The sequence below is a fragment of the Urocampus carinirostris genome, chromosome 1 (assembly GCF_059441175.1).
Source record: "Urocampus carinirostris isolate Australia breed hairy pipefish chromosome 1, RoL_Ucar_1.0, whole genome shotgun sequence".
NCBI classification, from domain to species: Eukaryota; Metazoa; Chordata; class Actinopteri; order Syngnathiformes; family Syngnathidae; genus Urocampus; species Urocampus carinirostris.
In genome coordinates this window covers 16,304,789-16,318,521 of record NC_142349.1, presented here as the reverse complement: position 1 = coordinate 16,318,521, position 13,733 = coordinate 16,304,789, and the positions used below count along the sequence as shown (strand labels likewise).

Genomic DNA, 13,733 nt, shown 5'->3' with positions numbered 1-13,733 from the left:
ACAACTGTTTTTAGTTTATTTTAAGTCTGTCAAGGTCCTCAGTTAATTATGAAACTTGACACCCAGGAAGGGACCGTTGTCCAATCACATTCTTCTTTTACTTATGGTGTTTACAGTTTGCTCATTCTATTTGTCACACCAGTCGCAGTCATTAACATGTGACCCACATACTGTTCTGCATAAACACTGGCCAGTCAAGATGTATTTTTCCAAAACACACAAACGAAGCTGCCTTGTGGAAACATGGCTTGGAATTGATTGACCGACTTCCAAACAATTGCCAGTATGATGAAAAACACACCTGCTCATACTTCTCCAGCTCGGAGTGGTATATCTGACGAATCTGGGCGAGTTTGGCTCTGTAGTCCGAGTGTTCGATACTGCTATCCGTGGGTGAGCCGCCTGCTGCGGCTGCGGCTGCAGCAGCTGCCGCCGACCCGCCACCTTTTTCTGGACCGGAAACGCCCTCTGCTAGCAGCATGTTGTCCAGACGCATGATTTGGGGATCTGGGGGGTCTTCTTCCTGCACGCCTCGTATACTGAGAACTGTATGGAATAAGAGAAGGAAATATGTATTGAGTGAAGATTCGAGTGTAAGAAGCTCTTTTACAAGCTAAGCCATTAAAGACTTTCTAACAGTTTGTTAGATTTTTTTAACAGAAAATACAACGTCTTGCTGGCATTTCCTGCACATTCATTGGAAAAGTGAAGATACTGTATTTTTCAGCACTATGAGGGACACTCCCAAAAAACAGTCCGTGGTCATATATTGTTCATACATAAGGTGCACATGTAATTGGGAGTACAGTGGGAACTACCGTGGCTATTAGTGTTGGGCCCTTTAAACACTTACGGCGTATAATTATAATAATGCAATGATTGATCAGTCCCTATTTATCGCTGATTAAAATAGTAAACAGTTTGCAACGGGAATCGAACCCGAATCACGGCGGTAAGAACACCGACATTTTACCACTAATGGTACGGACAACTTACGAAAATGCACACCTTTTCTCCTGACCACATTACTTCTACACACAGTGCCAGAAACACTGATTAGCATGGTGCATCCTGATAGGCTAAACAAGCTTTCCACCTCTTTACCTGTGTGGCAACCTCTTTACCTGTGTGGCAGAAATGTGGCAATAGACAGAAACTGAAAACAGACAGTCTTTCAACAAAATACTATAAAAGCTCTTTCAAGTATGTATACATATTAAAACAAGGTTATAACCGCATATGTGAAGAAGTGGAGAGAATGGTTAACCTATCAGAAGCAGTTTGTAAATCAGTGTTTGTGGCATTGCGAGTAAAAATAATCTGATCATGAATTAAGCTCTAACGCCATTTCGTATGTCATCTGGTATAGTGGTGAAGTGTTGACGGCGTCACTGCCACGCATGCTACAATTAACAATTAATCATTTATTGCCCAAATAAGAATCTATAGCATAAACCATTGTGTAGTAATGCACAACTATAAACACTGTGCATTTCCAACTGTATGCACTGTATTCTGCGGTAAATAAGGCGCACTTTCAAAGTTCTGACTAATTTAGGGTTTTAATGTGCGCCTTATAGTCCATAAAAATACGGTACTTCTTTTCTTAAATTCCAAAAAGCAGAGCTCTGACCGCCCCAACACTCAGACATAATTCACAAAGAAGCCTAACACGTACTCAGTATGCACAGCAGAGGGCAGTGTGGTCCCTTGGTGGCAGGCTGCCAGAGATAAGGGCATGAGGCATGGGACCAGTAATGGGAGTGCATGTGCTGTCACTATGAGCCCCAGTGGCCATAAGTATAGTTATCAGTCCCTGCTCTCCACCACTGTATTATACCAGGACCTCTGTCAGCCCACAGCCGCACTCTCATCTCTCTCTTTCACACATACACAAACCTCCAGATAACACTCGGTTAGTGGAAACTTTCTGGCGCAGACAACTATCTTTTACGTCGCCGCCTACAACATTTACTCTCTTTCGAATCGTTCACAATTCAGGGAGAGAAAAACCAAGTCCAGTTTTGGAAAGAGTACTTGCTTAGCATGTGAAGTGTACCCATAGTAAATTGAATCCTGTTGCTCAACCGTTTGGAGAATATGAACAGTCTCTGTCTGTTTTGAAAGCTAACACTCTGAAAATGAGTCACCAAATAAAACTGCAACTAACATTGAGTAATCGGAGTTGGAAAACACAGAATTAGTTTTTTTTCTCACCTTGATTTGCTTCCAGGAGAAGATTCAATTATAAATCAAGGAATTGTTTTGCTTATATTTGGGGGTTTGGTGGGAATTTACATCCTCGATAGGTAGTAATTATATCTTCTAACTGCTCTCTTTTTCCCTTTTGTTATTGTATTCTTATGATTAAGGGCTATACAAATAAAAATAACTTGACTCGAACATTGAACTTGTGTCTCTTATTTTATCTATTATTTCGTAGGTTGATAGTGTCTTTGTGAAACTAACAGTTATTTTGGATTAACACTATCCCAACAGTAAGCTTGAATTTCACAATAATTGTTCTTATTTTAAAGTGCTTCAGACACTTAAAAATATATGGTACATGCAAAAAAAAAAAGGTAAAAACTCCCCAAAATGTGAATCTTCCTAAATCAGGATGTGAATTTCGATGTTCATATCACACAGGGTTAGTACACCTTTTTCATGGCAACGATTAAGGATTAACAGCTATACAAATTAACATGACTTGACTTTTAAAGGACTTGCAATGCCAATCTCTCCAGTAACATTTAAAGGCGAGATCATGTATTTCGCATATCCCTGAAATGTATCTGCGATTTATAAGTGAGATTTTTGATTTGGGTGTGCATTTATCAAGATGTATGATTTTTAGATTTGGAGTATATCATGAATATATGTGTGTGACAAACCTGTCATGCTATAGGTCTTGGGTAAAACAATGTGTAGCTTACATTTTTAGTCGCAAGAAGTTCTCCCCATTACAATTCATCACAGGGAAACCCTACCTTATTTTTTGCACGGCTCATATCAATGTCCATAATTGATCCATAATCCTTGCACTAATACACATGTCATATAGTGCCCTGTTTAGGTGTAGCATGCAGCTGTCCAATTGGGTGCAACGCCACTTCATAGGACAATGCCATACAAACTAACCCCAGCTGCCGTTAATTGCGAAAGAAGAAATGAAAAGGCAAAGTGAAGCCATCAGAGAGAAGTGTTGTCATCATTTTGAGGAACATGGAAACAATTTCAAGCGTTCACAAGCATTTCACCCAAAGTTCAAGCACAAACACAACATAAAAATTCAAGCATTAAAGGATTTCAAGCACTCTGAACAGTGAACAAGATTTGTCTTGTAGCATTATGCGCATAATTATGCATACCCCACGTCAAAGGTTGCGGAGTGCCTCAAAATTTGCCATTCAAAGTGTCTCTGGTAAGTGCAACTTAAGTACGAATTTTGTGAGTCTTTGTGTGGATGTTTCGCCGTGGAGGGTGAGATAGAAAAACAGGTTAGAAACTAAAGAGCTGAGTGCATTTTGTTGTGCTAACCAATCTGGAAAAGAAAAAAAAAGTTGGCTCAAGCATTCCAGATGCCACAGGCCGAGCAGATGAGTTTAGTTTTTTTCCTTCAACCTTCGTTTGATAAATGAGTGTTTCACCATTTGTAGCAAAGCGTCCAACTACCTCCCCCCTCCCTTTTTTCTTTTCTTGTTCCTTCTTGCCCGTTTCTTTCCCTTTGCTGAGGTCTCTTCGCTTTCTAAGGCGCATTCCTGCTCTGCTGCTCCCCCATCTTAGGGCTCAGGAATGCAGCAGACCCTGCCGCCTGAACTAATGACCCTGATTCGCCCATCATTTTCCCTCCACTTTTTGTAGTCATTCACCAGCAAGCGCTCCACAACTTAGCAAGATAACGTCGAGTTAATTAGTCACAAAAAGGGACGCTATTGGATTTATTGTTTTGGCGTAATAGACGTCTTTTGTTTGAGGTTCCTTCGACAGCAGACAGAATAATCGGGTCGTACTGTTACAGACCATGTTCAATGTCCATCACATGGACTAAGGGACTTTTTCCTTTGCTCTTTCTATTCAGCGATATATAGAACCATTGTGTAATGCAGAAGGCAACTGTAGCACTCCAAAAGCTTTGCCACCTCCCTTTGAGCCCCCTCCCCACCTCATTATGGCCCCCAGCTGTAGCCTAATGCCCTTACATTCCCCTAATTACTCCAATTAAGCCGTGATTACCCGAATTGGACTCAAGCACAGTCTAGTGTTATTATAAGACATGCTGTAATGAGTTGCTGTGGAAATAACAATTTTATATCCTCCAAAAGAAATGGGATTCCAGCCTTGTGCTTTGTGACTTGAGGGTTTTTTTTTGTTTGCATTGCCTGCCAGCACACTTTCTAAAACCCACCACAATTGCTCTGAAAATGACATAAAAACAGGATAAAGCTGTTTTGCTTGACGAGCTATTGGAATTGCAAGCACGACACTTGAGTTAATGAGAAGCGGCACTCTTTAAATTCGTCTTACTTGGCTATGATAAAAGCGGCCTCTACAGTACTTTGCACATGTTCCCACCCTCGCCGTGGCACCGGGAGATGGAGCGAGCAACATATACTATGAAATATTCAGGGTATCCAGCTGGGCTTTGGCTGCATACATAATCATTCTCATTTCTGCGCGGCTGCCAGTGCGGAAGCCATTGAGCTGGGCAGACACAACAGTAGGCTGCGTGAAGTGTGGCAGTGAGTAAGGTTGAAGAGCCCAACCAATAGCGCGGCGTGATGATGTACATTAACCGTAATGCCGTCCACACCGAAGCGCAGATAAGACTTAAACGCAGTCAGTATATCATTGCTCAGCTCACAGCACAAGCTTTATCCTTGTCTGTCTTTCCCCTCGCTAGCATCCCCTTTTTCACTCTGTCTCCCCCCAACACGCATCCCCTCCCCCCTCTCCCTTTCAGCCCACCCCTTCCCCCCTTCTCTCTCTCCCCCCTCTGTTCTCCATTTCAGTCGAGTTCTCCATGTGAGCCGCAATCCCTCATGCTGTCAGCCCCCCCTCTCCCTCTCTCTGTAGACAGACAGGATTAGCATTTTAATTGCATCAGCTCCCTTGGGTATTCTCAGCCTTTCACTGGGAGAGAGCAAGGGAGCAGGAGAGAAGGATAGGGGAAGGGGAGGAAGAGGGGAAAAAAAAGGTGAGCAGAAATGGGCGGGTGGAAGGAGAACCAAGGAGAATGGCAAAAGGGAGTCACGGGCGAAGACGTGCATGAGAGTGAGTGTCGCTGTGTGTTTGTGCAAGACGGGAAGAGACACCGAGCGGTTACAGAAATATAAAGAATTCCGAGCTGAGACATACCGGAGAGGGAGAAAAAAATTAGGGGTGGGGGGTGTGGTCGGGGCTACATCAGCTATTCTTTCATTACATAGCTAAAGAGAGTTAGGACACGGAAAGCTTTTTGTGACAAGAAATTATGTACAATAAAATATGTGTCAAATTCATCCTACAGGGTGTGACTGTCCAAAAATGTTGCTAATCATTTGTCATTTAAAACAAAATATCTAGGTATTTTCATCTTCGTATGAAGCGGGGTTGAGTTGGTGACAACATCCCTGTCTGGAATTAGTATTGAAGTGCCGATATTCTAAACGAAATGCTGCCTTAATGGGCATTAAGTCAATGAAAGAAATTGTAAAGTCAACGTTCAAGCAACACCAAATACATGCCCTCTTTTTAATATTGTTCAATAATGTATTTTTGGGAGGGGTACAGCCAACTTAATAAGCACAATCCATATGTTCATTGCTTCTTTAAGCAGCTCACACTAATCAGCATCTGTTTGGGGAGCTCACCAGAGTCCTGTTGCACGCAGACCTTCACTTCACATTTAACACATACATTATGTGTGTAAATATAGAGTGCAGATACAATGTGTTTTGACCAAGGTAAGTATTGAACAACTCATACTTTGAACTACACTTCAACACCAGCACATAATTAATCAGTACTTCATTAACTAAAAGAGAGCATTGGAGAGAAGAGCGATGACGACATGTTGTCCCCCTTCCAATGACAAACCCAAACACAGTCTCCCGAGCGCAAACACGAACACACGCACATGAGTTCACAAAACATTAACGGGGATAGATCAATTAGTGTTGTCAGGTAATGGAAGCTTCGCTATGTCTTAATCATTACGGTGCTGATTTTATCTCCATCAAAAGGATGAGTAGAATACAATTCTAATCTAAAAAATGTGTTGTCCCAAGTTTGTGTTTTTTGCCCATATGAATTTCTTCCTTTTGTTGGCCAGTGTCAGATATGGCTTTTTTTGGTCACTCTGCCTTGAAGGTCAGTTTCTCTGGTGTCGCGTCTTCAGTTTAGATGTGGAGACTGGTCTTTTTGGGTACTAATTAACTGAGCTGCTCATTAAGGACCTGTAAGTATCCATTTCTCAAACTGGAGACTCCAATGTACTTGTCATCTTGTCACGTCTCTTTCTACTCTGGTTAGAGCCTATTTGCGCTGTTCTCTGAAGGGAGTACCATATTTTCACACCCATAAAGCGCACATATAAGTTTCAGATATTCTTTAAATTGTAGGGTGAACCCTATTGGGCAGTGCACCCAGTCTCTCATGCAGAGCGGCGGGCAGAGACCAGCTCAGTGCCCTCAGGGTCGGGCGGCCGCTCCAGAGTTTGGGAGGACACAGGTTTGAGCCTCAGCTTTGTCAAGGCTTACAATATTTTGGGGTGGATTCCGATGTTTTTGCGAGATCGTTCACATATCCAAATGAATGTGCCGTTTATGCCTCTCCTGTGCCTTTAAGCATGTCCTGTTTGATTGCCATCATATGCAGCTTGTGCGAAAGAGTACGCGTGATGTCATACGCAATGCATTATTAGTGCTCATGGATGCTAACGCCATAGCGTATGTGCCATTTGAAAGTTATTGTGCTACCGAAGTCTGGACAGAGTTGTCCCCCAAAATATTATTTAAATGTTAAACCTCACTTTCCCTCCATTGAATGCTTACAGTGTTTCTTCCGCCGTGGTGTGTTGATTTCTACGCTACGCAGAAGGACATGGAAACAAAGCATCGGCCGCGAGAGAATTTAAGATTAATGAATAGAATGTTCGTAAGTTGGAAGAAGCTGAAAACGAACTCCGACAAGTTTTTATCCATGTGTGTTTGTAATCAATACTTTAATAAACCACAACCAAAGTCAGTTTTTCTATTTTTTCGGGATGTCAAAAAATATTTTGCTACCACAGCCATATCCCCCTAGTGGGAGGTGGCTAGAGTCTTTTCTGACTCTTTTTGGGAGATTGATTCAGAGGAGGGGATTCCAAGCCCCCTTGCTCAACCCAACTGAGGTGTTGGGAGTCATTAGGTGACCAAACCCCCGCAATTCCAACCCCTAATGCTGAACGCCAAGCAGGGAGGCAAAGGGGACCAATGTTTAAGTCTTAGGTATGACTCGGCCAAGGCTTGAACCACAACCTGCCAGTCTCGGGGCTGGCGCCATACCCCCAAGGCCACAGAGCTGCTACCAGCATGTGGTGGCGCTGTGAGCGGTCACCCAGCGTCCACCCCGAAGAAGAAATCCGGCTTCGGCTTCCTAGTGAGTAAACATACAGTGCTCCGTTTACTGAATCGCCAGTGCACTTAGAACTTTATCGTTTACTATCTTGTGGATGCATTCAATATGGTTTGTATAAACTCTAAAGAAGAAGCGATCCATTTTTTTTTAACATGAAAGTGGAATAAAGCTTGATGCGGTTGAGCAAATGGTCGGAACACTTTTTTCGGCTGCGTTTTACCACAGAGGAGGGCTTCTTGAAGCGCATCTTCCAAAAGTAGGTTAAACTCAACTTTATAAATCTTTATGGAGCATATTATTTCATGAAATGTTTATGTTTTAGTACAAAACTACATGCTACTTATACAAGCTTTAAACATACTTATATAAACCTTAAACATACAAAATATAGCAGTGAAGCAACTTACAAACAAATTCACCTTACAAATGATCGTCTTGTTCGTAAGTAGGGCAGAGTCTGTACTCTGAAAATATTTATAGACTTTTATAAAACTGTTTTTGTAAGGTTGCATTTTGGTAGTGTGTGCAAATCCAAAGTTTCACAAACCTCATGTGAGCTTATTGCGTATGCTACACACTGAAATCAACAGCACACCTTTCTGTTGCAGGCAAATAGTGCACTTTGTTTTGCCTCTGCAGCTTCAAAACATGATTAATCAACAATAAAGGAATGAGAATCACAGGACTCTGTCTCCAGTGTAATATCAAGTCCGGTGTTGTCGCGTACTAAGAAAAGATGAAAGCCACGGGTTTTTGAAATGTCACAAGAGGAAGAGTAGGATGAAGGTGATCGCGTAAAAGCACAGGCACGGCACGGTTTGGCTTTCCCCCCAGTCGACTCTCATCAGGCCAGCTGCCTCCTGTGCTCATTAGCGCAGACTCTTAAGGAGCTCCTAAAGACTTTGTGAAAAATGAACGCTCATTTGAGAGGTCGTTAATTTGCACTGTTATGCAAATGATGCCGCAATTAAGCGATAGATCAGACGAGCGGTCCTCATTTATAACACGTGAACAAGCTTTATGACACAGTCAGATGGTGTCACATTGCTGAGGCGACATGTTTAGCCTACACCGGTTGATATACCTCTGAGGAATAAAACCACTGGCTAATTGTGTTTATGGTTGGTCAAAATACCGTCGCCCCGATGCTTTGCACTGGAGGTTTTTGAAGCACAAGTTATGTTGAAAGGTAAACCGATACAAAGTCTGAATACCTTCTTATGCTTGAAATTTACAAACCCCAATATGAGCAGATATTAAGTGGATTTGATCCAGTAATGTTTACTGTTAGTTTTAGTGGGATTGGCCGGTTACTATACTGCACACCTGCACAACAAACCAACCACACCAAAGTGTTAAATGAATTAATGTGGCTGTAAAAACGTCCGCACAAAATTAACACATTGCTGTAAAGTGACACCTGTTTTGTTTGGTAAAATGTAACCAAGCTGAATTCCACACTGAAGAAGATTCCTTCACAAGGAGACTTAAGTAAACTTTGTGTAAAAGTAGATTTACAGCACCCACTATAACCACTATACTGCTGCCAATCCCTGCATTTATGACGCGGCGTAAAAAAGACTGGGATCATGATGTGAACAATTGTAGAGGGGTGGAAGGCTCCCATCAATTATAATTAATCCCTAATTAGCCAGGATTATGAGCTGGGATCTGACACTCTACTACCAGTCAGCAACCAACCAATCTAGTGCAATTCATGTATACATGTCCTAGATTGAACAGACTTTGTTTTTAAATAGGACAACCTTTCAAATCAAACACAGGGAAAGAGGACATACTAAAGATAAGAGTTTTTTCAGTGGTGACTTCAACATATTGTGGACTTAAGACTCAGGAGTACTAAATTATATTGGATAGATGTACACTATTTAAGAAGTTGATGATGCGGTAGGGGAAAATGTTAAGTTTTGCAGAATGAATTGCTCCCATCTTCCGCCAACCATTGCCTGTATTTTAACATCTGTTTAACATTTTGGAGCTTAAGCAACATGGCTGAAAAATCAAAACAAAATATTCTTAATTTGTGCCGTGGGCCAAACATCAAGCTGGAAATAAAAATTTAAAAAGCTTTTTTAAAATTTGCTCACAAAGAGCCACCGAGAAAAATCAAGTCATGCCAAAAATGTATTTCATCCCATAAATTTGTTTTTATTTTATTTTTTTACACTCCAAGATCGCAAATAAGTATTTATGCTCTCAAAAGCGATTTGAGACATGTCAAATTAAAACTTTATTACAATTTTTTTGAAGTACTATTTAAAATGTCCAGCCGTCGAAGTTAAGACAGGCAGTTATAATTATTGATCAGTATTATTAAAACAATAAACGATACAATACTGGTCTATTGTTTTTTTAAGCAGTGGTTCATGGTATGCCATATGTATGAGATACGCCATGGAACTATTGGGTACTTTTGTCTTCTTTTTGAAAGATTCAAGCAGCAGCACTGAACAATAGTTTGCTTGACGACATGGTATGATTTGGGGGAAAAGTGTTGGGGCCAATTACTGCAAGGTCAGTTCTTGCTGTTTGTGGTCGCCACATACTACATTTTGTTTTTAATGCCCCACTTCTTATTTATGGCAGCCTTCTTATACGTCTTTATTTTTGTTGTCTACTCAGCCGGTAAACTTGCCAAGATTTTTATGCGATCTCTTGAGGCAGGACGTCACCGGCAGCTAATCACCCTTTCAATGTAAACACCTACTTTCAAAATTGTTCGTAATTGAAATATTGGAAATAGCACTTTTAATTTTGCTAAATAATTTGTACGACAACACAGCTTATCTGTTCATCAAGGATGTAGGATTAGCTTGGATAAGTTCCGGGGAAATCGACCACTCATTTTATTTTAATCGTCATATATTCAATGCCATAAATCTGAGGTGATACTCTAAAAAAATAAAAGGAGTGATAGTAATGTTCATATTGAAGTCACAAAGCCTACAATAACTGAAAACTACTATTATGAGTACTTAACTGCTAACGCACTTATGTTGAATCATGTCAAATTGTAGCAATCTGGGTGGATCAAAAACATTGGTAGGGAAGCCATGGCCATTCGACTTCAATACATGATAAAAACACACTAATAGAAATTCATCTGGTAATTTTAACCAATTTTCCGCTTTCAATATTGAGAAAAATCACATTGTGGTAGGTTTAACTCTGCAATATGACCTTTGTATTGGAGAACAGCATTGGTCTTTAATTGACCACAATAACTTTTTTCAGTGTTCGTTCCATTACTATCCACTCCAAAATCAGAAATGACTAATTTTTAGAAAAATAAGGATGTAGTTTTTTTGATGGTGAATGAGAAACACATTTCTTAAGTGTGGGCCCTAAGATAGGTGTCGAGCAACATGTCATGTTGCATTTTGGGGACAAATCATGGTAAAATCATTATAAGATTCGACTGAGATGATCCCACCACAAAACTCCAGACAGCCTTGTCAGTAAACAACAGACATGGGGACTTGAGACTTAGTGACTTGGACTCGAGTCGACTCGAGTCGCTGTTTTTATGACTTGTGACTTGACTTGGACTTGGCAATCTAAGACTCGGGACTTGACTTGTGACTTGACTTGCCCAAGAAAAAAATACTTGGGACTTACTTGGGACTTGAAGGTGAAGACTTGAGACTTACTTGAGACTTGCACATGTGTGACTTGGTCCCATGTCTGGTAAACAAGCATCCAAATCCTTTAGGAATAATGCCACATGGGAAAGTCAGCTGAGCCACACACCATTAGGCCTAGGCTTAAGGTTGAGGTGCCTCGCTTCTTCAGTTTAAGTTGGGGGTGGCGATTGTAATTTCGGGGGTGGGTGGGGTGGATGACAATGCGTCTGTCAGGGCCAGGGGTCTGTGTGATATTAGCCGTCTGCCAATCTGGCTTGGGAAATGGACATCGAGTAATTACTCCTGCTCTTACTGCCTCATCAATCTCCTTGCATCACTCCTACAACCCCCCACAGCACCCTCCACCCAACCTATACCCCTCCGCCATCAACACACACCATCTTTTTTCCATTCTCTTCTGCAAGAGAGAGGGAGGTGGAGGGGTTACGGAGCAAGAATGAGTGACAGGACACCACACACCACAAGTGAGATTCCCCAAAAAGCAATGAGATAATCTTGCTCCTCTGCAGTGCATTAATATAAAACGAGAGGTTTCAGGAAATTAATTAAAAAAACAAGAATTTGTGACTATGTGGGGATCTGGGGCTACTGTTGCTATAAAGCTTTATTAAAATACAATGATGACAGCTCAAATATTTAGAACAACAAAATCAATTTGTTGCTTTACTAAATTGGGGCCATTTAAAACTTGTAATAATTAAGCTGTTTGACTCACAAAGCTTCATGTGTGCAGTTAAATTAAATTAATAGCACAAAAAAAAAACAGAAAAGGCAAATTCTCAGTGTGCTTAAACAATTAATATAAAAATTTATGGTCACAAGCCTTTTTACAAAACACATTCAAGATCCATCAGAAATGATCTGTTTTTTTCTTTATAAAGTTTTCTGGGGCTAGCAAAAATTTTTGGAAAGTCTAGTGAGATATCATGCTATTACCTGAAAGACCGTGTATCTTGATACATGACTATTGTTAGTGTGACCTCTGTAAAGATACAAATTGTGTTATTGATTAAAAATATCTAGACCATCTGTAATATTTAATACATGTTTTATGATCATTTTGCCCATGAAGATATTTAACACAAAAGAGTCTGTGCCTTGAAAGTTGCATTAGTCAAAAAAACCACTAATGACAACTAATGTTAATAGAGAGCCTGCTTGTGTTTTTACAACTACAAGTATTTTGCAATCCCATTAACATGTAATTGGGGCCATTTGGTGGTTCAAGTAGAACTGTATTGGGATGCATGCTACAAGGGGGATGAGAATTTAGCCATCACTAATGCTAATTGGAACGGGTTTGTTGCATGCATGCGGCAGGATTTTTTCCCCCTGCAAAATAAACGTGGTCAACTTGCAAAATGTTATTGGTACAGTACAATACAGTAAGACCTTTGGAATTCTTCCGTCATAGAGTACTTTATTTATTTCAAGCTAAACCTACAGTAACTACGATTGAAGTTATTTGGTGCCATCAATTAATCACCATCATTTTAGGAACGAAACACAGAGGTCGTCATTCTGATAGTCCGTCATTCTTTGATCATGGTAACAGGCGTCATCTAGTGACAGGGTGTTTGTATTTGATTTCCTTTGTTTCATTTTGCTGTCTGTTACCAGGTCGGTAAACCAAATCAAAACTGCCTTAACAGCTGGATATAGGTTAAAAAAAATAAAATTCAACACTTATGTATCTGCTGTGATGTTTTTTTCCTTTGCTTTTTGTCATATGTATTCAACTGTATATGGTGGTTGAACCCTTTGGCTCGAATGTTTCTGATCTTGAAGACTGGGTGTTTCATTCAATTGAATAGTCTTCTGTAAATGGCTTCTCATTAAAATACTTTTATTCATTTATTTCACTTTATTCTTTTAAAATATTTACAATTTTATTAATTGCTTCTAAAATTAAGTAATTTTGTATTTAGATATCACATAATTCATGGAGAGCCATTATTTAGCTAATTACAAAACAAATTAGCTATAAGGACAAGTTCTCAAGGTAACTGGCATGTGTATAATAGGTGCTGGTCTGAGAAGAAAAGGAATGAGAAGGTATGTAATTATAAACCGGTTTTCTCCAAGGTATTACACTGCACAGTTTTACATCAATTCATCTTGAGAACAGTTGAAAGCCTTATAAACGTATCTGAAAATAAACTGGTAATGTTCACTAATGAAATAAAATAAAATTATGGAACTTGTGACAGAAGTAAGAGAAAGGCTCGGATTGTTTGTGTGTACAGAAAAAAGGGAAACATGAAAAGTAAATAGAAGAAGCTTAAAAAGAAAAAGCTAAATGTAAAATCTTTTGAGGATAACTGCAGTAGCTTGTGGGAGATTTTTGGCATGAGCAGTCCAATTGCACGACATGAGCTATTTTTACAGTAAATACCCAAGAGAGTGCGGAATAAGAGAACTGAGAAGTGTTCAGCAAAGCCCCTAACACTTTGCTCTGATCATTTT

The 13,733-nt window shown here is 40.2% G+C and overlaps 1 protein-coding gene across 3 annotated transcripts in view; it reads right to left on the bottom strand.

Moving 5' to 3' along the window:
- pbx4 (pre-B-cell leukemia transcription factor 4) overlaps positions 1 to 13,733 on the bottom strand; it is a 41,660-nt gene that overhangs the window by 11,214 nt on the left and 16,713 nt on the right. For all 3 annotated transcript variants that reach the window (XM_088328703.1, XM_088328712.1, XM_088328720.1), the window contains one exon: positions 302 to 546. In XM_088328703.1, coding sequence (XP_088184829.1) covers positions 302 to 546 — 245 coding nt within the window. The remainder of the gene's footprint in view (positions 1 to 301; positions 547 to 13,733) is intronic.